The following is a 24726-nucleotide window of genomic DNA, read 5'->3' as shown; positions in this document are numbered from 1 at the left end:
TTAAAAAATGTTTAAGATCCTTGGCAGGAAATCAGCAAAAAACTGGGAATGACAACTCACAAAAGAAATAAAAATGACTTGCAAACATTAAAAAAAAAAGTTTTCCTCCTTAAGTAACTAGAAATGAGAGTGTTCTCATTAGTGTGAGAAATGGATCAGGGCATCAGTCCAGGATTTGATGATTGTTTTTTTTCTTTTTTTTTTTTTTGAGATGGAGTCTCACTGGATTGCCCAGGCTGGAGTGCAGTGGTACCCTCTTGGCTCACTGCAACCTCCACCTCCCAGGTTCAAGCAATTCTTCTGCCTCAGCCTCCCTAGTAGCTGAGATTACAGACACATGCCACTATACCCAGCTAATTTTTGTATTTTTAGTAGAGATAAGGTTTCACTATGTTGGCCAGGCTGGTCTTGAACTCCTGACCTTGTGATCTGCCCGCCTTGGCCTCCCAAAGTTCTGGGATTACAGGCGTGAACCACCACGCCCGGCCTTTTTTTTTGAGACAGAGTTTCACTCTGTCACCCAGGCTGGAGTGCAGTGGCACGATCTCGGCTCACTGCAACCTCTACTGCCCAGGTTCAAGCAATTCTCCTGCCTCAGCCTTCTGAGTAGCTGGAATTACAGGTGCCACCGCACCTGGCTAATTTTTGTACTTTTAGTAGAGACGGGGTTTCACCATATTGGTCAGGCTGGTCTTGAACTCCTGACCTCGTGATCCACCTGCCTCAGCCTCCCAAAGTGCTGGGATTACAGGCGTGAGCCACCGTGCCCGGCCTTTTTTTTCTTGATTATGAGACTGAAGCATTACAAAATTCTCAGTTGCCTTCTTTGTTAACAAAAGATTAAGTTATGTTCTCTGTATTTGATTGTTGTTGATGTTGCCATATCCTAACTCAGTGAAAACTTAAGAAATTTAAAATTACACGGTTTTTCTTATGTGTAGAATACTGAATTTTGTTGTAATACCACACTAACAGAGAATTTATCCATTATAGTGGTAATCATATAATGAATAGAACAGTATCCTCACTTTGCATTGTAAACTTTAATAGAAGTATTGTATTATACTTCCATTGTAGTTATATATAATACACCTATGTATCCATATATAATAGGTATTCTACAAGTATATGTATCATACAAGACATGTTATACCTGTAAATTTGTAAATATAGAATGTATAGTAATGCTATTTAGCCAGGCACAGTGGCTAATGCCTGTAATCCCAGGACTTTGGGAGACCAAGGCGGGCGGATCACAAGGTCAAGAGATCGAGACCAGCCTGGCCAACATGGTGAAACCCCGTCTGTACTAAAAATGCAAAAATTAGCCAAGCATGGTGATGTGCACCTGTAATCCCAGCTACTCAGGAGGCTGAGGCAAGAGAATCACTTGAACCCGGGAGATGGAGGTTGCAGTGAGCTGAGATTGCGCCACTGCACTCCAGCCTAGGCAACAGAGTGAGACTCTTCTCAAAAAAAAAAAAAAAGGAATGTATAGTAATGCTATTTAGATTGCTCTTGAAGCTACCTTTCTGAAATATTTACATAAACTAAGCTAATAATTTTCTTTTATGAAAACCTTTTTCCTCAACCTGGACAACATGGCTAGACCTGGTCTCTACAAATAAAAAATTAACTAGGCATGGTAGCACATGCCTGTGGTCCCAGCTATTTGGTAGGCTGAGGCAAGAGGATCACTGGAGCCCAGGAATTGTAGGCTGCAGTGAGCTGTGTTCATGCCACTGTACTCCAGCCTGGGTGACGCAAGACTTGTCTGGGAAAAAAAAAAAAAAAAAAAAAAACTTTTCCCTGGAATGAGAACGTAAATTTTAAGTTTATCAGCTTTTTAAGTACTTTATACTTTACTAGATCTTCGAAATGACTTTGCTGGTTTTATCATGCCCTCTGGATTATTTTTCTGTAGAGGAGTAGTATCTAGAATATTCTTTATTCCTTGCATATTGTAGAGTAAAACAAGTTCCTACTAGTTATTCTTTAGCTACTTGGGCTTTTCAACCAAAAGTAAAGTAGCATTTAGGAAGGTTGATTCTGTAAACAGTAACAATTTGAGCACAGTAATATGTCTAGCCATGTTAGCAAAGAGATAATCAACGTTATGATTAGTTTATATCTCTTTGATGTCTTACTGCTAATACTGTAAGCTTATCTAAGAGCTTTAATGTCAGATGTTTTTTCAGTTTTTTAATGCATTTTTGTAAATGCTTACTTGAGAAAATGTTTTTCTACGGTCTTAAAAATCAACCCTTGAAAAAGTCATCCTTGATGTTATTTTCTTTATTTTCAGACAAGGGGAGCTGCTTTTTTCATTATTGCTGTGATCTGTTTATTGCTTTTTGACAATGATGATCTCATGGCTAAAATGGCTGAACACCGTATCCTTTTGGAATAGATCAGAGTTGTTTAAAGTCTTGCAGAAAACTACAAGGCTGGAACAATGGAAAAAGAAAGGATGAGTGAATTAAACTGATCAATGATGAATGAAACTTTCATAGATTAATGTAGATATTCTAAATCACTATTCAAATAATGAACAAACTCATTATAAGTTAAATATTTTATAGCGTCTCTGTATCACCTACAGTACCCTAAATTTTCAGAAAGGTAGGGACATTGAAAGAATATTTTGGAATGTCCTGGTGTTGGGGGAAAAAAAAAAAAAGGTGATTTGCCACTCAACATGATGTTTGCTCCCTTATCATTTAACAATTTAAATGCTCATAAATGAAAAACCTTTGGTATCTTCTTGCCTGAAAGAAAAAGTTCAAATTCCCTTAACCCAGTATTCATTGTCTTGCTCTAAATTATCATCTCTAGCTCAGCCCCAACTCTTCTCTTGTAGAAACCCAACTCTCTAGTCAAATATACCTACTCATTTTACTCTACAGACATGCCTTTTTTCTATTTTCTATTCATACATCCTTACCCACTCCATCCAGCAGAACTCCAAGCACCAGTTTTTATTCTTCTGTTACTGATACTCACTGCCCTAAAACTTACTAGTAAACTAATAATAATTTTCTTTGTTACAATGAGGGAGAAGAGTATGACTTTGGAAAAGCTCCAGGTTGCTTGTGATACAACCTCTATTGCCCACCCTCTTTTGCTTGCCACTTACTCTGCTAAGATTTATGTGGTCATTGACTTAGAAGACAGATTTAGGACTCATTTTACAAGTCAGTTTTAAAGGGCAACCTTAATTCTACTGGACAGGAGTGGTCCAGGGAGATTCCTTGCTCATGTACCTTTGTTGTACTTAAAGTATGTATGCAATATGTCTTTTAGAGGTTAACTACTAAAATCTGGCAAGTTTATCTTAAGCACTATTATAATTGTTTTGGAGACAACAAAATAAATACAGGCATTCCAATTTATAAATGAGGTCCTGGAATTAAATGTTAGATTGTTTTATTTTGTTTTGTTTTGTTTTTAAGTGAAACACATTATTGAAAGTAATTAGGTTTGGGGCCCCCAGATCAGTCTAAATGCAATCCAAAATAGTGTAACTAAAATTTCAGGAGAACTTCAGGTGTCAAAGAGTGACTTTTTGGAATTTTTTTCCTTTACTTCAACTCACTTAGCTGAGGGACATCATGACAGTGCTCTAACTCATATGCTTTACACAGCCATTGCCTTCTTAGGTGTGGCAGATCACAAGGTATGATTTATTTGTTCCTAACAAAATCAAAAGATTCTGAAAAGTTGTAGCAACTATAACTTTAAAGGTACATTTAAAATAAATTATCAGCTGGGCCCAGTGGCTTACGCCTGAAATCCCAGCACTTTGGGAGGCTGAGGCAGGTGGATCACCTGAGGTCGGGAGTTCAAGACCAGCCTGACCAACATAGAAAAACCCTGTCTCTACTAAAAATACAAAATTAGCCAGGTGTGGTGGCGCATGCCTATAATCCCAGCTCCTCAGGAGGCTGAGGCAGAAGAATCACTTGAACCCAGGAGGCCAAGGTTGCAGTGAGCCAAGGTTACGCCATTGCACTTCAGCCTGGGCAACAAAAGTGAAACTTTGTCTCAAAAAAAAAAATTTACCATTAATTTATAACATTGCCTGCGATTTAAGTAGTTAAGTAATTCAGTATATGGGAAAAATATACTAGTTCCATTTCTTTAAATATTATGTTAGCCTGGTGTGGTGGTGTGTGCCAGTAGTCCCAGCTACTTGGGAGGCTGAGACAGGAGGATCTCTTTGATCACAGGAGTTTGAGGCTGCAGTGAGCTGTGATCAGGCCACTATACTTCAGCCTGGGTGACAGAGCAAGACCCCGTCTCTGGGGGAAAAAAAAAAAATCATGTATTTAAGGATTGACTATTGAACTGTATGTGTTTCTAATGAGACTTATCTAATTTTACTCACAGGGTGGAGTATTATTGCTAGTACTGGCTTTGTGTTGTAAAGTTGGTTTTCATACAGCTTCCAGAAAGCTCTCTATTGACGTTGGTGGAGCTAAACGTCTTCAGGCTTTATCTCATCTTGTTTCTGTGCTTCTCTTGTGCCCATGGGTCATTGTTCTTTCTGTGACAACTGAGGTAAGATAGGAGCAAGGATTTATTGCTATTAAATTGCTAGTAAAATGAATTGCTATTAAATTTTTAGTTCACTATATTCAATAAATTGTATTTTAATTTGAGGTTGAAAGTGGCTTAAATTGTCTTTGCTTTTTCTTTGTAGTTTTTTTTTTTTTTAATTGGAGTTAATTTTATTGTTTATAGAAAATACAAATCAAAGGCTATTACATTTATATATCCCTCACATTCCTATGGCCCAAAAGAATCATTTGAAGAAGCAGCAATTAACCATGTGTTAGGCTTAAGGATTGTGTGTCGCCTAGTGTTTATCGAATGATTACACAATAGTGCTTTTGTTTTTTAAAACTTTGGAGAATACTGAGAAAATGTACCAATATCTTACAGCTTTTATAAGTTGGCATATTATGAATCATATTGAATCATGCGATTATTTATATATTAAAAGATTAACAGAAACATCTTGTAAGATGTGAACTTTATACATGTATAGTCTTGACAATTCTTTTTTTTAATTTCTAGAGTAAAGTCGAGTCTTGGTTTTCTCTCATTATGCCTTTTGCAACGGTTATCTTTTTTGTCATGATCCTGGATTTCTATGTGGATTCCATTTGTTCAGTCAAAATGGAAGTTTCCAAATGTGCTCGTTATGGATCCTTTCCCATTTTTATTAGTGCTCTCCTTTTTGGAAATTTTTGGACACATCCAATAACAGACCAGCTTCGGGCTATGAACAAAGCAGCACACCAGGAGAGCACTGAACACGTCCTGTCTGGAGGAGTGGTAGTGAGTGCTATATTCTTCATTTTGTGTAAGCATTTTCCCCCTTGTTTTTATTTTAACAAATTTCTATTTATGGATTTTGATGGTCAAATCATTTACTTAATTTGGGAAATTCTTCAGTGCTTGCATTTAGTGCTGACAGTTACTGTGTTGGTTTTGGTAGCTTAAACTTCTAAAATTTAAACAATATTCTTTTTTTCTCTTTGTAGCTGCCAATATCTTATCATCTCCCTCTAAGAGAGGACAAAAAGGTACCCTTATTGGATATTCTCCTGAAGGAACACCTCTTTATAACTTCATGGGTGACGCTTTTCAGCATAGCTCTCAGTCAATCCCTAGGTTTATTAAGGAATCACTAAAACAAATTCTTGAGGAGAGTGACTCTAGGCAGATCTTTTACTTCTTGTGCTTGAATCTGGTAAGATTTTTAAATGTTAATTGGCATATCCTAAAAGCATAATATTTTAATTTTGACAGTTCTTGTATAAGTTTAGTACTTCCCAAATTTCTGATAATAAGATGGGCTAAAATTTAAATTTCTTTTAAGTATAATAGCAAGATTACAAGATCATATTCAGACTACTTAGGCAATTCTTAAGTCGTGTGCCACCATGCCCAGCCATTTAAGCAAACAATTTGTGAGGCATTTTAGAAGCATTGATTTAGTATGTTCCTTCAAATCAGTAAATATAGTAGCATTTAAAGAATTCTAATAACTTACAGGATCTCACTATTAGCAATCAGTGTTACAAATCACCTATTGCTAACATTTTATAACCTAGTTTATTATTTTTTATAGACATATAAACAAAACCATTTTTAAATAGTTTGTAAAATGGATTTATCTTAGTTTTTTACAATTTAATAGTTTGTAAAATGGATTTATCTTGGTTTTTTACAATTTGTGTGAAATAGGGTTTCTAATATAAGTGGCAGTTAAATAACTAAACAATTATAGCAGATCTTCAAGTAAATTTGGATAATTAAGGGTTAAAATCCTCCTAATTGAAACATAGTTCCCAACATACTCCTCCCTTTTTTGTGTGTGTGTGATATTTTTAGCTTTTTACCTTTGTGGAATTATTCTACGGCGTGTTGACGAACAGTCTGGGCCTGATCTCAGATGGATTTCACATGCTCTTTGACTGCTCTGCTTTGGTCATGGGACTTTTTGCTGCCCTGATGAGTAGGTGGAAAGCCACTCGGATTTTCTCTTATGGGTAGGTACATTGACTATTGAGGTGGTATATCTTAAGTGCAAATTCCATGTTAAGGAACAGAATTATGTTACTTATATTACTTTTAGTACAAATAATTTCCAAATCTTCATTTTTAAAAAATATGAAGTAAATAAGGGGATATTAATTGGGCATTTGATAAATACTGAATGGAATTAAGCTCAAAGGTTATGCTCCCTTGGCCGAGCACGGTGACTCATGCCTGTAATCCTAGCACTTTGGGAGGCCAAGGCAGGCAGATCACCTGAGGTCAGGAGTTCGAGACCAGCCTGGCCAACATGGTGAAACCTCGTCTGTACTAAAAATACAAAAATTAGCTGGGTATGGTGGCACGCACCTGTAGCCCCAGCTACTCGGGAAGCTGAGGCAGGAGAATCGCTTGAACCCAGAAGGCGGAGGTTGCAGTGAGCCAAGATCGCACCACTGCACTCCAGCCTGGGCAACAGAGTGAGACTATGTCTCAAAAAAAAAAAAAAAAGAGAGGGCCGGGTGCAGTGGCTAACGCCTGTAATCCTAACATTTTGGGAGGCCAAGGCGGGCGGATCACGAGGTCAGGAGATGAGACCATCCTGGCTAACATGGTGAAACCCCGTCTCTACTAAAAATACAAAAAAATTAGCCGGGCATGGTGCTGGGTACTTGTAGTCCCAGCTACTTGGGAGGCTGAGGCAGGAGAATGGTGTGAACCTGGGAAGTGGAGCTTGCAGTGAGCCAAGATTGTGCCACTGCACTCCAGCCTGGGCAATAGAGCGAGACTCCGTCTCAAAAAAAAAAAAAAAAGAGGCCAGGCACGGTGGCTCAAGCCTGTAATCCCAGCACTTTGGGAGGCCGAGACGGGCGGATCACGAGGTCAGGAGATCAAGACCATCCTGGCTAACACGGTGAAACCCCGTCTCTACTAAAAAATACAAAAAACTAGCCGGGCAAGGTGGCAGGCGCCTGTAGTCCCAGCTACTTGGGAGGCTGAGGCAGGAGAATGGCGTAAACTCGGGCGGCGGAGCTTGCAGTGAGCTGAGATCCGGCCACTGCACTCCAGCTTGGGCGACAGAGCGAGACTCCGTCTCAAAAAAAAAAAAAAAAAAGAGACTGTAAAGAAGGACTTTGATGAATATGTAAAATTTTAACAAACAGATATATATATATATCTAGATATAAAATATATCTATATATTTTTATAAAATTATATAGATATATTTTTAATATAATATAATATTATATTATATTATATATAATATTATATATATTTTTAATATAATATAATATAATATTTGTTATATATATAATATTATATATTATATATTATATTTATTATATTTTATAAAAAATATATAGATATATTTTATATCTAGATATATGAAGGACCTTCCAGGCATTAATATGATATTTAAAATATTGCTAACTTTTAAATATTATTAATTACTTAGTAGTATGAAAATTTGGACTTGTTTCTTCATTTATAAAGTTTGTACTTTAAAAATATTTGCCATTTTTCTTTTCTGAAAATTGTTCTATGTTTTTAGGTACGGCCGAATAGAAATTCTGTCTGGATTTATTAATGGACTTTTTCTAATAGTAATAGCATTTTTTGTGTTTATGGAGTCAGTGGCTAGATTGATTGATCCTCCAGAATTAGACACTCACATGTTAACAGTAAGTCTTTTTATTTTCCTATTTGAATTTCTAGTCATACTTACATAGTTTTTTCTATCCTAAAGTTTAACTGTTTGTAGTTATTGCTCTAAGAAGATTTTATTTTATTTTTATTTATATCAACATGACTTCCTATCTTGCTGTTTACATTTATACTGCTTCCTCTTAGAAAATCTTTTTTTTTTTTTTTTGAGGCAGAGTCTCTGTTTTCCAGGCTGGAGTGCAGTGGCACGATCTCAGCTCACTGCAGCCTCCACCTCCCAGGCTCAAGGGATTCTCATGCCTCAGCTTCCTGAGTAGCTGGGATTACAGGCATGTGCCACCACACCCAGCTAGTTTTTGTATATTTTGTAGAGACAGGGTTTCGCCATGTTGACCAGGCTGGTCTCGAACTACTGACCTCAAGCCCTCCCGCCTTGGCATCCCAACGTGCTGGGATTACAGGCATGAGCCACTGTGCCTGGCCAGCTGTAGCAACTTTTAATGTTCTCCCTCTACCACCAAAGCTTTACATGTGCTGTTTCTTGTAGTTGGCATGTCCTTTCCTTACTTCTGCCCTTCAGCCTCCGTCAAGATTTTGCTTATGTGTCTCCTCTAGTGAAATACTTTTTTTCTTTCTTTTTTTTTTTGAGACAGGATCTTGCTCTGTCACCCAGGCTGGAGGGCAGTAGCACAATCTCGGCTCACTGTAACTCCGCCTCCCGGGTTCAAGCGATTCTCCTGTCTCATCCTCCTGAGTAGCTGGGACTATAGGCGCCCACCGCCACGCCCCGCTAATTTTTGTAAATACTTTCTTTTAATCCCCTCTTATCTCCGCAGAGTTTGTTAGATTCCTTTTCTCAGTATTCTCATTATGTTTTGTGCATTCTTCTTTTAGCAACATTGAGTTGCAGTTATTTAATTTGTCATTCTTCCACAATTAAGATATATAAGTATCTTCAGGACCTGATTTATGTATTATCAACTCGTAAGTTCTAGCACCTGGCTTGTCATAGGAAATCAGTTGTTAAATGACTAAAAGCAGCTCTGAGTCTTGCTGGTGGAAGCATACATGAGTAAAATGTTTCTAGAATAAGTTTGGAAAAATACACTTTTTTGAGTTTTTAAGAGCGTGTATCCTTTGACATTTAATATTTATCATACATAAACATTCACACAAACATATAGAAGTACATGATTCAGGCCGGGTGTGGTGACTCCCGCCTGTAATCCCAGCACTTTGGGAGGCCGAGGTGGTTGGATCACCTGAGGTCAGGAATTTGAGACCAGTCTGGTCCACATAGTGAAACCACATCTCTACTAAAAATACAAAAATTAGCCAGACGTGGTGGCACACACCTGTAATCCCAGCTAGTTGGGAGGCTGAGGCAGGAGAATGACTTGAGCCAGGTGGCAGAGGCTTCAGTGAGTCCAGGTTGCGCCACTGTACTCCAGCCTGGGTGACAGAGAGACTCTGTCAAAAAAAAAAAAAAAGTAGTACATGATTCATTGTACCCTTATTTATAATAGTGAAAAAATGGAAACAATTCACTGTCTACCAGTGAAAAAAGTAATTAAATAAAATTGTTATCTATATAATAGAATACTATGGAGCTACTGAAAAGAATGAGATATATCTGTATATACTGGCATGAAAATATTTACAAGATGTACTAGTGCAAAACAAACTGCAGGCCAGGCGTGGTGGCGGGCACCTGTAATCCTAGCTGCTTGGGTAGCTGAGGCAGGAGAATCGCTTGAACCTGGGAGGTGGAGGTTGCAATAAACTGAGATCGTGCCACTGCACTTCAGCCTGGGCGACAGAGCAAATCTCTGTCTCAAAATAAGAAAAACATTGTAAAAGAGTATTATGATTACATTGTTAGTTTTAAAGGGTGTTATGTGTATGTATGTTAGTACATAGATGGAAAATACACCATTTTAAGCATGACTAACCCTTGGTGATAGAATTATAGGAGACTTTCATCTTCTACATTTTTATTTTCCTGATAAAATACACAATGATGATGTATTTTTCAGTAGGGGAGAAGGAGTACTTATGAGATGATGGAGTCTCTGTAAGCAGTACTTGGTTTCATTCAAAGTCATTAACCATCTACAAGCTTATAAAGCCTAATGACATATTAAAATCTGGAGTCAAATGGTCCCAATCACAGGAAGAAGTAAATAATCTCCCTACACATTTAATAAAGTAAATCTCTTACTACTTTTGAAAAGTAATTAAAAGTATTTGTCCTTCTCACTTTATATTTTCCTTTTATAAAACAAATGGATTGCTTTAAATTGTAGATGTAGGCAAATTAACACCCTGAGCTACTACTATTCAAGATCATTTTGTAAGAGCAGATAATCAAGGATAAGTAACTTTGTTTATCCCTTGGAGTGTTATTGTGGCACCATTAAATTAAAGTAATTTCATTCACTTTGTTAAGAAAAAAATGAGAGACCAGGCATAGTGGCTCGTGCCTGTAATCCCATAATCCCAACACTTTTGGAGGCCAAGGCGGGAAGATCACTTGAGCCCAGGAGTTTGAGGACAGCCTGGGCAACATAGACCCTGTCTCTACCAAAGAAAAAAGTTTGTTTTTAGTTTAAATAAATGAGAGATTACTATTGTATGTTTGCTTTTTCATTATACTTGTTTTACTTTGGAAAAATTTACTGTGTTTAAGACATAATAAGACCATATTTGGAATCTGCTCATTAATAAATTATAATTATTTGCATATAAACTGTTCAAATTTACCTAGTAATATAAACAAGATTTCAGGTACAGTGTATGCTTGCCCTAGTAAACAGTACTTTCAAACTCTTAAATAAACAAAACTTGGCATCATTTATTTATACATAAACCATAAACCAAGTACATACCATTCTTAATTGAAATAAGTCCAAATTCCTCTACTTATCAATTTTGCTTGATATTTGAAAGTTAAAATGTTTCTTCTAAAATGTTCTAAAATTCATATTTTTAAAATTTGGACTTACTGAAACCTAGTAAGGTTTTACTGTAAACACTTTCAAAACTGTAAACAGAAAAACATATATAGCTATATAATAACTTTTAAATAACAAGTTTATTTTTAAATTACTAATTTAAAGGGTTTTTTTTCTCCCTTTTGCTAGCCAGTCTCAGTTGGAGGGCTGATAGTAAACCTTATTGGTATCTGTGCCTTTAGCCATGCCCATAGCCATGCCCATGGAGCTTCTCAAGGAAGCTGTCACTCATCTGATCACAGCCATTCACATCATATGCATGGACACAGTGACCATGGGCATGGTCACAGCCACGGATCTGCAGGCGGAGGCATGAATGCTAACATGAGGGGTGAGTCCTTGCAAAATATTATCCTACTTTTCGACTGTGTTCTAAATTGACCCTCTGTGTTTATTTGTATTAAGTTTTGGGCTTCTGGTATGATAAGATTTTTAAAAAGCAATCTGTGAGTAAAAGAAAGGTCTGAAGCTATCGCTATAGAAAATACTCTTACCTGAACACACATAAAATTAAATATTTTTCAGCCTTTAAAAAAAGGGACATTATGGTTGGGGGTGCGGTGGTTCACACCTGTTAATCCCAGCAATTTGGGAAGCTGAGGCGGGAATACCACCTGAGGACAGGAGTTTGAGACCAGCCTGGCCAATATGGTGAAACCCTATCTCTACTAAAAATTCAAAAATTAGCCGGGCATGGTGGTGGGTGCCTGTAATCCCAGCTACTCGGGAGGCCGAGGCCGGAGAATCCCTTGAACCCAGGAGGCAGAGGTTGCAGTGAGCCAAGATCACACTACTGCACTCCAGCCTGGGAGACACAGCGAGACTCCATCTCAAAAAATTAAAAAAAAAAAAATTAAAAAGGGACATTTTATGCTTTTTTTGGCAACACATATACTAAAATTAGAAGAGTACAGCAAAGATTAGCATGGCATCTAATTTTAAAAAATAAATAAATAAGTTCTATAATATGTGACAACATAGATGAACTTTAAGGACATTATGCCAAGTGAAATAAGCCAGTCATGGAAAGATAGATACTGCATGCTTCCACTTACATGGGATGAAATTCATAGAACCAAAGGATAGATTGATGGTGGCTAGGATGAGGGGGAAATGGAGGTCACTAACCCACAGGTATAAAGTATTAATGGCAAGACGAACAAGTTCTAGAGATCTGCTGTACAACATTGTACCTAAAGTCATTGATAATGTTTTGTGCACTTAAAATTTTCTTGTTAATTGTTCTTACCACAATAAAATTTTTAAAATTTTAATGAAAATGAATCTTGCTCTAGAACACAGAAAAAAATTTAAAATGAAAATAAAAATATAGCAGGAATTCTGATGTCACAGAAAGTTTTTTTTTTTTCTTTTGAGATGGAGTTTTGCTCTTGTTGCAAAGCTGGAGTGCAATGGCACAATCACGGCTCACCCACAACCTCCGCCTCCTGGGTTCAAGTGATTCTCCTGCCTCAGCCTCCTGAGTAGCTGGGATTACAGGCATGCACTACCGCACCCGGCTAATTTTGTTGTTGTTGTTGTTGTTGTTGTTTTTTGTTTGTTTGTTTGTTTTTAATAGAGATGGGTTTTCTCCATGTTGATCAAGCTGGTCTCAAACTCCCGACCTCAGGTGATCCGCCCATCTCAGCCTCCCAAAGTGCTGGGATTACGGGTGTGAGCCACCATGCCCGGCCGTCACAGAAAATTTTGTAAAAAGAAAATGAGGCCAGGCACAGTGGCTCACATCTGTAATCCTAGCACTTTGGGAGGCCGAGGTAGGCAGATCACCTGAGGTCGGGAGTTCAAGACCTGTCCCTCCAACATGGCGAAACCCTGTCTCTACTAAAAATACAAAACAGCTGGGTGTGGTGGCAGGCGCCTGTAGTCAGTCTTAGCTACTCAGGAGGCTGAGGCACGAAAATCCCTTGAACCTGAGAGGTGGAGGTTGCAGTGAGCCGAGATTACACCACTTTACTCCAGCCTGGGCAACAGAGTGAGACTCTGTATCAAAAAAAAAAAAAAAAAGAAAATGAAAATATATTTGTTCTTAAATGTTAGTGTTTAAATGATTATAATTATAGAGTCCTTTTCATAGTAACAGCTGAATAGATATTAGTTGCAAGGTAAATACAGTGTGCTATTATGAACCCTCATTACAAAAAGGAAATTCTTACTCCTTTTTTAGAAACTTTTATTGCACTATAAAAAAAATGGAGGAAGTACTAATCATTTATTATGATGAATTGTTTATTCTGATTGCTTAATATAAGTAATTTGGGTAATGTCAAAACTTGCCTCAAGTATGATTTTTGGGAAGCCTTTCCAGACAAAGTACACCATAAAATTCAGCACGCTGTGTCATGAATGCCCATGTCCTTATATTTTTACCACTGTATTCTGAATTCCTTGAGGGCAGTGATCATGTTTTAGGCATTTTGAAGTACTAGCCAGTAGCAAAGTATGTGGTGCACTGTAGGTATCCAGTAATATTGGTAGAATGTATTAAAAAACTAAATTAGATGTGCCTTAATTTTTAATGTCCTTATATATTTTATTTGTAGGTGTATTTCTACATGTTTTGGCAGATACACTTGGCAGCATTGGTGTGATTGTATCCACAATTCTTATAGAGCAGTTTGGATGGTTCATCGCTGACCCGCTCTGTTCTCTTTTTATTGCTGTATTAATATTTCTCAGTGTTGTTCCACTAATTAAAGATGCCTGCCAGGTTCTACTCCTGAGATTGCCACCAGAATATGAAAAAGAACTACATATTGCTTTAGAAAAGGTACTGTATGTAATTTCTTCACTACTTTCTTCCTTGAAAATCACATTTTTGAAGTCTTTGCTGGAAATAAAATAAACACCCAAATAAATAATAAAACAAAACAAAAAGGGGCCAAAAAATAAATATAAAGTAGCATTTAAAATTTAGTAAGTTGGCCGGGCGCGGTGGCTCAAGCCTGTAATCCCAGCACTTTGGGAGGCCGAGGCGGGCGGATCACAAGGTCAGGAGATCGAGACCACAGTGAAACCCCGTCTCTACTAAAAATACAAAAAATTAGCCGGGCGCGGTGGCGGGCGCCTGTAGTCCCAGCTACTCAGGAGGCTGAGGCAGGAGAATGGCGGGAACCCGGGAGGCGGAGCTTGCAGTGAGCCGAGATCGCGCCACTGCACTCCAGCCTGGGCAACAGCGTGAGACTCCGTCTCAAAAAAAAAAAAAAAAAAAAAATTTAGTAAGTTGACCTAACAAGAAATATGCAAGGTATAAATGAGAAAAATAGTTTTATTTAAAGGACATAAAACAGTGACTGAGTAGATGGATGAGATTTTCTTGGATGAGAAGACTATTATAATGATGTTGATTTTATTTTATTTAGATTTCAATTTAGTTGCCTTCATTGGATATTTTTGCTTATGGTTTGTGAGGTTCTAAAATTATTTGGAACTTACTTGGAAGACTTAGTGCTTGAGAATAAGAAAACATACAGAATTAATTAATAGGATCCTACTTTGTAATTATAAAGTAACAGAATTAAGTGACAAAACTAATAGTTTGGTCCTTGCATAAGAATAAAGACATAAATCAACTTTTAAAAAAATAGTAAGTTCCCATTCTTGTGACCTGGGATTGTTTCCTGGGCAGTGCAAAAAAAAAAAAAGTAACAATAAGAATAATAGGTCGTCTGTAAAAGAAGAAATAATAAAAAATGAAAATAAATGCAGAATTATGGTATATAGCATAAAAGAAGAAATAAAAATAATAGGTTGTCCAGAAACAGACACAGGAGTTTATAGAATTCAGTATATAGCAAAGATGGTATTTTAGATCACTAGGGAGAAATAGTTGACATAAACAACCCACTTACGGTTAATTCTCTACTTGGTGGGGGAAAAAAAAGCTATTATCTCTATGCCATATTACATAAAAATATATTTCCAGTGGATTAAATATGTAAATGACAAAAAAATTATGAAACTACTAAACAGAAAAATATTTTTGTTTGTTTTTTGAGACGGAGTCTTGCTCTGTTGCCAGGCTGGAGTGGAGGGGCACGATCCCAACTCACTGCAACCTCCGCCTCCCAGGTTCAAGCAATTCTCCTGCCTCAGCCTCCCAAGTTGCTGGGATTACAGGCCTACCACACCCAGCTAATTTTTATATTTTAGTACAGACGGGGTTTTGCCATGTTGGCGAGGCTGGACTTGAACTCCTGACCTCAAGCTATCCACCCACCTCGGCCTCCCAAAGTGCTGGGATTAGAGGTGTGAGCCACCACACCTGGCCAGAAAAATATGTTTATAATCACAAAGATAGGGAAAGCCTTTTTAATATACTTGAAACCAGAAGCCGAAAAGGGAGGATAAAATTTACAAATTTGACCAGTTGAAAATTGCCAGTTGGTGGAAGATTTCATTAACAAATATAAAACAAAAGGCAGACCAGGAAAAAACATTTGCAGCACATATAAACAGGCAAAGGCTTACTGTGCATAATACTTTAAGTCAAGAAAAAGACAATCTTAGCTGGGCATGGTGGCTCATGCCTGTAATCCAGCACTTTGGGAGGCTGAGGTGGGCAGATCACTTGAGGCCAGGAGTTCAAGGTCAGCCTGGCCAACATGGTGAAAGCCCATCTCTACTAAAAATACAAAAATTAGAGTCGGGCACGGTGGCTCACACCTGTAATCCCAGCACTTTGAGAGGCTGAGGCAGGCAGATCACGAGGTCAGGAGATTGAGACCATACTGGCTAACACGGTGAAACCCCATCTGTACTAAAAAAATACGAAAAATTAGCCAGGCGTGGTGGTGGGCGCCTGTAGTCCCAGCTACTCGGGAGGCTGAGGCAGGAGAATGGCACAAACCCGGGAGGCAGAGCTTGCATTGAGCTGAGATCGCGCCACTGCACTCCAGCCTGGGCAACAGAGTGAGGCTCCATCTCAAAAAAAAAAAAAATTAGCTGGGTGTAGTAGTAGCACACACCAGTAATCCCAGCTACCTGAGTGACTGAAGCATGATAATCGCTTGAACCCAGGAGGCAGAGGTTGCAGTGAGCCAAAAATCACACCACTGTACTCCAACCTGGCCAACAGAGCAAGACTGTCTCAAAGGAAAAAACAGTCATGTAGAAAAATAAGATGAGAATATAAACCAGCAATTCCTAGAAATAAATAAATATAAAATAGACTATCTTTCACCTTGTGGTTTACTACATCATATTAAAGAATTGGGATCTGCTGATGAAAAGATGGCATCTTGAATATTTAAGTTCTATCATCTTAACCCATTATTTTCATAAATGAAATTAGTAAAGTTTCTCTCACCTCATAATTAGTGGATAGTAGTACATCATGGGGTTTTTTAAAGTTGTGTTTGTTTTGTTTTGTTTTTAAATAGAGCTGGGGTTTCTCCATGTTGCCCAGGCTGGTCTTGAAATCCTGAGCTCAAGCCTCGGCCTTCCAAAGTGCAGGATTATGGGCATGAGCCACCACGCCTGGCCTAAAGTATTTTTTATTTCAATAATAATATATGTCTGTTGCAGGCCGGGCGTGGTGGCTCACACCTGTAATCCCAGCACTTTGGGAGGCCGAAGCAGGCGGATCACAAGGTCAGGAGTTTGAGACCAGCCTGGTCAATATGGTGAAACCCCATCTCTACTAAAACTACAAAAAATACAAAAATTAGCTGGGTGTGGTGGCGCGTGCCTGTAGTCCCAGCTATTCAGGAGGCTAAGGCAGAAGAATCGCTTGAACCCAGGAGGCAGAGGTTGCAGTGAGCGGAGATCGCACCACTGCACTCCAGCCTGGGCGACAGAGTGAGACTGTCTTAAAAATATATCTATATATAATATATAATAAGCATATATATAAATAATGTATATATATATATGCCCTTTGCAGAAAACTTCAAAATACAGAAAAGTGCAAAAAAGAAAAAAAAGTCACATAATTTTGCCAGGAATTTTGTCAGTAAACAAAAAGAAACACTTTTTGTTTCCTTCCCATTCTATAAAAAGCTTTTGTAGTGTTTTATAAATTTTCTTCCCACTTAATAATGTCATGTTGATTAATATTCTAATACATTGTTAATGACTGCAGTATTACATTGTATGGGTAGTCAATAATTTATTTAACCAATCCTCTGTTGTTGAACATTGAGGATATCTTTTGAACATGTTATCTCTCTATAACAAATAATGTGCATATGAATGTATCCGTGTAAATGAGACCTTGTAGTTCATTGAATGTGTCTAGGTAATGGTTAGAATAGGCAGAGTTGTGCTGTATCAGTGAAAATAAGGGTACTGCTGTTGATAAGAGCCCATTTTAGATATAAAGATAGCTGTAGCAGCTGGGCACGGTGGCTCACGCCTATAATCCTAGCACTTTGAGAGGCCGAGATGGGCGGATTGCCTGAACTCACGAGTTCGAGACCAGCCTGGGCAACATGGTGAAACCCCATCTCTACTAAAATACCAAAAAAAAAAAAAAAATTAGCCAGACGTGGTGGCGTGCGCCTATAGTCCCAGCTACTTGGGAGGCTGAGGCAGGAGAATTGCTTGAACCCAGGAGGCAGAGGTTGCAGTGATCCGAGATGGTGCCACTGCACTCCAGCCTGGCAACAGAGCAAGACTCCGTCTCAAAAAAAGACAAAAACAAACAAAATAAAGATACCTGTAAGACCCATTTGCCTTCCAACTCAGAGCTGCCATACTAGCATCATTCCTAGGTGAGATATCTTTTTTCCCCCACATATCTGTAGCCTCCAGAAATAGATCAGAATATTTTAGGCACCTTTACTTTAAGCTAATTTCCCCTCTTCTATTCCTTCCTGCTTCTGACTTCTCCTCATTATGGCTGGTTTTTTGTTTGGTTTGTTATGTTTTTTTAATGAGCTTAATAGTGATCCTGGGCCGGGCGCGGTGGCTCAAGCCTGTAATCCCAGCACTTTGGGAGGCCGAGACGGGCGGATCACGAGGTCAGGAGATCGAGACCATCCTGGGTAACACAGTGAAACCCCGTCTCTACTAAAAATACAAAAACTTAGCCGGGCGAGGTGGCAGGCGCCTGTAGTCCCAGCTACTCGGGAGGCTGAGGCAGGAGAATGGCGTGAACCCGGGAGGCGGAGCTTGCAGTGAGCTGAGATCCGGCCACTGCACTCCAGCCTGGGTGACAGAGCGAGACTCCGTCTCAAAAAAAAAAAAAAAAAAAAAAAAAATAGTGATCCTGGACCAAGGAACCTGTGTGTTTACTTTCTGTCAGAAAGTATCTCCATTGTGTTGTGTAAAGTAGCCTGTATGACCGTTTATATCACCTCTTTTATTTGACAGATACAGAAAATTGAAGGATTAATATCATACCGAGACCCTCATTTTTGGCGTCATTCTGCTAATATTGTGGCAGGAACGATTCATATACAGGTGACATCTGATGTGCTAGAACAAAGAATAGTACAGCAGGTAAAATATTTTGTTTTTAAAGTAATTTCAATTGAGGTAATTCATACCCCAAATTGTACACCTCATAAGTTATATGGCTCAGTAGTCATTTACTATTCAAAAATATCAATCTTCCAACTCTTTTCTTTTTTGAGACAGGGTCTCACTCTGTTGCCCAGGCTGGAGTGCAGTGGCATGATCTCGGCCCACTGCAACCTCCGCCTCCTGGGTTCAAGCAGTTCTCCCTACCTCAGCCTCCCAAGTCGCTAGGATTATAGGCACCTGTCACCATGCCCGCCTATTTTTTTTTTTTTTTTTTTTTTGTATTTTTGGTAGAGACGAGGTTTTGCTATGTTGGCCAGTCTAGTCTCAAACTCCTGACCTCAGGTGATCCGCCCGCCTCGACCTCCCAAAGTGCTGGGTTTACAGGCGAGCCATCATTCCCAGCCTAATCTTCCAACTCTGTAATGATAATATCACTTACTTTTTATGTCTAGATTTGTTTTATATCTAAAAATTGCTAAAATTAATGAAGTTTTGTGTTTAGAGGATAAACTTTAGTTAATGTAAAAAAATTCATTTATGAATTTGGTTCATCTTGGTTCCCAGTAGATTATCAAAAAATAAGTTATTATAAATATACTCGTAAATTAGTAATAATCAACTTGGCGGGGTATATGCTATGTTTGGAGATAGAGGTCAGAACAGTTACTAAAAGCCCTATTCTAGATGTGCCAAATTGGAAACAATGGCTGTTTTCCTTTTCTACTGTGAATGTCAAATCAGTAATTTACTGACCTAAAAGAGTCTAATATTTTTTTTTTTTTTTTTTTTTTTTTTTTTTTTTTTTTTGAGACGGAGTCTGGCTCTGTCGCCCGGGCTGGAGTGCGGTGGCCGGATCTCAGCTCACTGCAAGCTCCGCCCCCCGGGTTTACGCCATTCTCCTGCCTCAGCCTCCCGAGTAGTTGGGACTACAGGCGCCCGCCGCCTCGCCCGGCTAGTTTTTTGTATTTTTTAGTAGAGACGGGGTTTCACCGTGTTCGCCAGGATGGTCTCGATCTCCTGACCTAGTGATCCGCCCGTCTCGGCCTCCCAAAGTGCTGGGATTACAGGCTTGAGCCACCGCGCCCGGCCGAGTCTAATATTTTAACTAACTAAATGATGAACATTACTTTGAAGATTTATCTTGGACTACTGTAACTGTTTGTGTGTTTGTTTACTCATTCATTTTAGAGACAAGATCTCACTGTGTTGCCCAGGCTGGTCTCAAACTCCTGGGCTCAAGCGATCCTCCTGCCTCAGCCTTCCTGGGTCACTGTGCCCAGCCTGTGACTATTTTAAAAATGTGACACAGGTTTGGCCGGGCACGGTGGCTCAAGCCTGTAATCCCAGCACTTTGGGAGGCCGAGGCGGGTGGATCACGAGGTCAGGAGATCGAGACCATCCTGGCTTACATGGTGAAACCCCGTCTCTACTAAAAATACAAAAAACTAGCCAGGGTGGTGGCGGGTGCCTGTAGTCCCAGCTACTCGGAGGCTGAGGCAGGAGAATGGCGTGAACCCGGGAGGCGGAGCTTGCAGTGAGCCAAGATCGCGCCACTGCACTCCAGCCTGGGTGACACAGCGAGACTCCGTCTCAAAAAAAAAAAAAAAAAAAAAAGTGACACAGGTTTAATATTCCTTATCTAAAATGCTTGGACCAGAAGTGTTTTCGATTTGGGATTTTTTTTTTTTGTTAATACTCGCCTTACACTTACCAGTTGAGCATCCCTAATCTGAAAATCCAAATCCAAAATGCTCCAATGAGCATTTCCTTTTAGCACTATCTTGGCACTCAAAAAGTTTCAGATTTTAGAGCATCTCAGATTTCATATTTTCAGATTAAAGATACTCAACCCATATCAACAATGTACAGCATATTAAGACATATGTACTAAATGCATTACTCTAAATGCTTCAAAATGTATGGATTTTTATAACAGGTTACAGGAATACTTAAAGATGCTGGAGTAAACAATTTAACAATTCAAGTGGAAAAGGAGGCATACTTTCAACATATGTCTGGCCTAAGTACTGGATTTCATGATGTTCTTGCTATGACAAAACAAATGGAGTCCATGAAATACTGCAAAGATGGTACTTACATCATGTGAGATAACTCAAGAATTACCTCTGGAGTCTGAACAATGAAGATTAAATGACTCAGTATTTGTGACATTGCCAGAAGGATAAAATTTCACATTAACTGTACAGAAACAGAGTTCCCTACTACTGGATCAAGGAATCTTTCTTAAAGGAAATTTAAATACAGAATGAAGCATTATGGTACAAGTGGAGTAATTATTTAAATTATGTGTATAAAAGGAATCAAATTTTGAGTAAACATGATGTATTACATCATCTTCAAAAATAGATATGATGGATTCTAGTGAAGACCAAAATTACTTCTGTTTACTTTCTATCAGGAAGCATCTCCATTGTAAATATGTATTTACATGTTTATTACAAAGACCCAAATGAAAAATTTTTAGTCCATTTTTTGCATAGCCTAAGGATAAAATAGGAATAAAAGTTCTATATTTATGGATTTTCTGTATATAAAACTGGTTTCTAATTATAACTTAAGTCCATTAAGTAAAATCTGTATTGCCACTTTAAATGTAAACTAAATTATTTGGGAGAAACTTCAACCACTGATATAAGCAGTGAGAATAGGGAAGTGTATAACATCACAGTTTTTGATGTATTACAAAAATCAACCACTCTATAAAATAAATTTTTTTTACTTTTGGTAATATTTGCAAATGAATAATTTATTAGGTTAAAGAACTTATACTAAGTTGTGTCCATGTTATTCATTTACTTACCATGTTCCTTTAAAGTAGAATATTTCATTTCTTGTTATATATTTGACATTCCAAGCTGCTTATCAAGCTGGTATCCAAGCAGTGGTAAGCTTTCATCTTTTCTTAGCTCCATAATGTTGTGAAACAGCCAGTTAAGACAATCGTAAATAATTGTCAACTCACAGTTGAATTCTCTGCCTATGGAGGTAACTTTTTTCTAATTTCTGGAACATACATAAGAAATACCAAAGAATAGGTAGTTATTTCAAAATTTAATAAGTAAAACTTGTCCATAAACATTTGAGCACCATGAAATCAAAATACCCTATAACTACTTTCTATAGTCATATCCAATTTATATTTTTTATTTCCAGTTGTAACTAGATATGTAGTAAAGTCTCAAAAGACTTTACGATAGATAATAACATGCAGTTTTATCAGCACCAAAGAATGTTGTCCAAAAGAAACTTTTTAATACCTGTCTATTTATAACCATTTGAATATTTTCATTCTTATATTAAGAATTTTGATAAGTAGGTTGAATTTAGTATGAGTACTATTTTCTTATATATAACACAATGGCAAACATGTATTATAAATCATATTTTTGTCTTACCAATTTTAATATATGAGGGATTTTAGAAATTTGTTGTAAGTTATTTTTATATTTCTTGTCTTTTGCATATTTTTTTGCCAAAATCTTCAATACATATTAAAATTTTTGAGTGGTGGGAAAATAATTGCATATTGATGTTTTAATGCAATTTTTGTACATTAAAAAAATTTAAGTAGATAGGTGCAATAAATATTACACCAAAGTTAAAATTGTCATTTCCCTTAGAAGACATATAAACAGCAAAAAAATAATTGATTGTGAGATATTAGAGTAAGAGAGAGAGCAGGGGCTGAAGGTTAGGGAGGTACAATTAGAAAGTATGAAAACTCTAATACTGAAAGCACCAGGGTACTGTGTTTCAGCTCATGCAAATTATGCAACTAGGCCAGGTGCAGTGTCTCATGCCTGAAATCATGGCACTTTGGGAGGCTAAAGTGAAAGGATAGCTTGAGCCCAGGAGTTTGAGAACAGCCTGAGCAACATAGCAAGATTCCATCTCTACAAAAATTTTTAAAAATTAGCTGGGACATGGTGGCACACACCTCTTGGGAGGCTGAGGCAGGAGGATTGCTTGAGCCTAGGAGGCCAAGGCTGCAATGAGTCATGATGGCACCACTGCTCTCTAACCTGGGTGACACAGCAAGATCTTACCTCAAAAAAAAAAAAATTCATGCAACTTTAGGCAAATCAGCCTCTCTGAGGTATCTTTTTTTTTTTTTTTTCCTCATACATAAACTAAATAAAACCTGCTCAAATCTACTGCACAGGATTTGGGAACAAAAAGTATAATGTGTATGGAAATGCACTGGAAGTTGAAAAAGGCTAAATAAAGTCAAAGAATTGTTACTATTTTAAGCCTGACTTCAAAGGTAGCCATCATTAACTTGTCTCTTTTTTTCTATAAATCAGCATCTCAAGAGATTAATTAGATGTTTAATGTATAAATAAGTTAAAAATAATATCCAAAATAGAAGCCTGTTTTGAGGGAGAGGAGTGTGGAATTTTTCTTTTTTTTTTTTTTTTTTCAGAGACAAGGTCTCACTCTGTTGCCCAGGCTGGAGTTCAATGACATGATCATAGCTCACTGCAACCTTGAACTCCTGGGCTCGAGCAATCCTCCCACCTCGGCCTCTCTAGTAGGTAGGACTGCAGGTGCACACTACTACGCCCAGCTAATTTATTATTTGTTTGTAGAGACAGGGTTGCAACATGTTGCCCTTGCAAGTCTCGGAACTCCTCGGCTCAAGTGATCCTCCCACCTCTTCTTCCCAAAGTATTAGGATTGTAGGCGTGAGCCACTGCACCTGGCCCAGAAGCCTGTCTAATAGTTCATTTGCCCCAAGAAAGGTGATGGTGGTTGTATACCACACCTATTAATTTATCTTCCTTCCCTTTCTCCCCAACCATTGTTTTCTATTATTACCAATTTGGGAGTTCATGATGTAGACTTAGAATAAATTTTACATCTTTTATAATACAAATTTATTGTTTCTTTTTTTTTTTTTTTTTTTTTTTTTGAGACAGAGTCTTGCTCTGTCGCCCAGGCTGGAGTGCAGTGGCCAGATCTTGGCTCACTGCAAGCTCCGCCTCCCGGGTTCACGCCATTCTCCTGCCTCAGCCTCCCGAGTAGCTGGGACTACAGATGCCCGCCACCTCGCCCGGCTAGTTTTTTGTATTTTTTAGTAGAGACGGGATTTCACTGAGTTAGCCAGGATGGTCCCGATCTCCTGACCTCGTGATCCGCCCGTCTCGGCCTCCCAAAGTGCTGGAATTACAGGCTTGAGCCACTGCGCCTGGCCAAATTTATTGTTTCTTTAATGTGATAACTGATCAAGGCCCAGCACAGTGGCTTACACCTATAATCCCAGCACTTTGGGAAGCTGAGACAGGAGGATCACCTAAGCCCAGGAGTTCGAGACCAGCCTGAGCAACACAGAGATCCCCATCTCTAAAAAAAAACAGAAATAACTGATCAAACTTTAAACTTTTCTAATTTCATCAGAAAATTAAGCTACATAATTCGATATCTCTAACCAAAGGATCCTGGTTTTACTTCAGATTATGATTCTCCCCTAAAATGTCTACCATAGTAATGCAGAGATGTGTGTTTTTACTAGTTAATAGTCACATGGTCCAAAGTTCAGAAGAGTAAATGGCATAAAGACTTCCACTTCTTTCACTCACATACACAGCTCTCTTCTCTACAAACGACCATTCTTGTCAGTTTCTAGACTATCTTTCCAGATATTATATGCATACACAAGAAAAAAGTGTATATTATTTTTCACTTAGAAATTATTCCATAATTAAAACAGTAAAAAGCATTCTTTTTTTAGCTGCCTAATAACTCCATTAATGGATTTTTTTTTTAAGATTGGTTCTAATCTTTTGCTATTCTAGACAATACTAATATGAATAGCCTTATATAGACATTTTGCATGTGTGCAAATAAATATGTGGAATTCCTACAAGTGGAATTGCAGAGTCAAAGGGTTTGGAACGTTTATAAATTTGAAAAATATTACTAAATTTTACTCCATTGAGATTGTAACAGCTTACCCTCCTGCCATCAATGTTAGATGTCTTAAAATGGAAATAGA

The 24726-nt window shown here is 38.1% G+C and overlaps 1 protein-coding gene and 2 long non-coding RNA genes across 4 annotated transcripts in view; 1 reads left to right on the top strand and 2 right to left on the bottom strand.

The window, feature by feature from the left end:
• The window catches only part of LOC105475197 (solute carrier family 30 member 5), a 38864-nt gene extending 17405 nt beyond the window's left edge, over window positions 1-21459 (top strand). The window contains exons 6-16 of one of the 2 annotated variants that reach the window (XM_011730281.3): window positions 2306-2393; window positions 3600-3676; window positions 4390-4560; window positions 5080-5368; window positions 5550-5758; window positions 6403-6560; window positions 8099-8228; window positions 11355-11556; window positions 13787-14013; window positions 18558-18686; window positions 20647-21459. In XM_011730281.3, coding sequence (XP_011728583.1) covers window positions 2306-2393; window positions 3600-3676; window positions 4390-4560; window positions 5080-5368; window positions 5550-5758; window positions 6403-6560; window positions 8099-8228; window positions 11355-11556; window positions 13787-14013; window positions 18558-18686; window positions 20647-20817 — 1851 coding nt within the window. In that variant the 3' untranslated portion in view covers window positions 20818-21459. The remainder of the gene's footprint in view (window positions 1-2305; window positions 2394-3599; window positions 3677-4389; window positions 4561-5079; window positions 5369-5549; window positions 5759-6402; window positions 6561-8098; window positions 8229-11354; window positions 11557-13786; window positions 14014-18557; window positions 18687-20646) is intronic. The other variant, XM_011730282.3, reaches the window with a different exon arrangement.
• LOC139363856 (uncharacterized) lies at window positions 2280-9681 on the bottom strand. Its single transcript, XR_011624942.1, has 3 exons — window positions 9567-9681; window positions 4388-4555; window positions 2280-2447 (listed from the first exon to the last, which is right to left on the bottom strand). It is a non-coding gene; the product is annotated as an uncharacterized lncRNA (long non-coding RNA).
• Window positions 18526-24726, bottom strand: part of LOC105475198 (uncharacterized) — a 43895-nt gene continuing 37694 nt past the window's right edge. The window contains exons 3-4 of the long non-coding RNA XR_011624941.1: window positions 21532-21734; window positions 18526-18662 (exon numbers count right to left, since the gene is read on the bottom strand). This is a non-coding gene — a long non-coding RNA (uncharacterized lncRNA). The remainder of the gene's footprint in view (window positions 18663-21531; window positions 21735-24726) is intronic.

This window comes from Macaca nemestrina, chromosome 6, assembly GCF_043159975.1.
Source record: "Macaca nemestrina isolate mMacNem1 chromosome 6, mMacNem.hap1, whole genome shotgun sequence".
NCBI lineage: Eukaryota > Metazoa > Chordata > Mammalia > Primates > Cercopithecidae > Macaca > Macaca nemestrina.
Note: the sequence above shows the minus strand (reverse complement) of the source record. Positions and strands in the feature narration are given on the sequence as shown.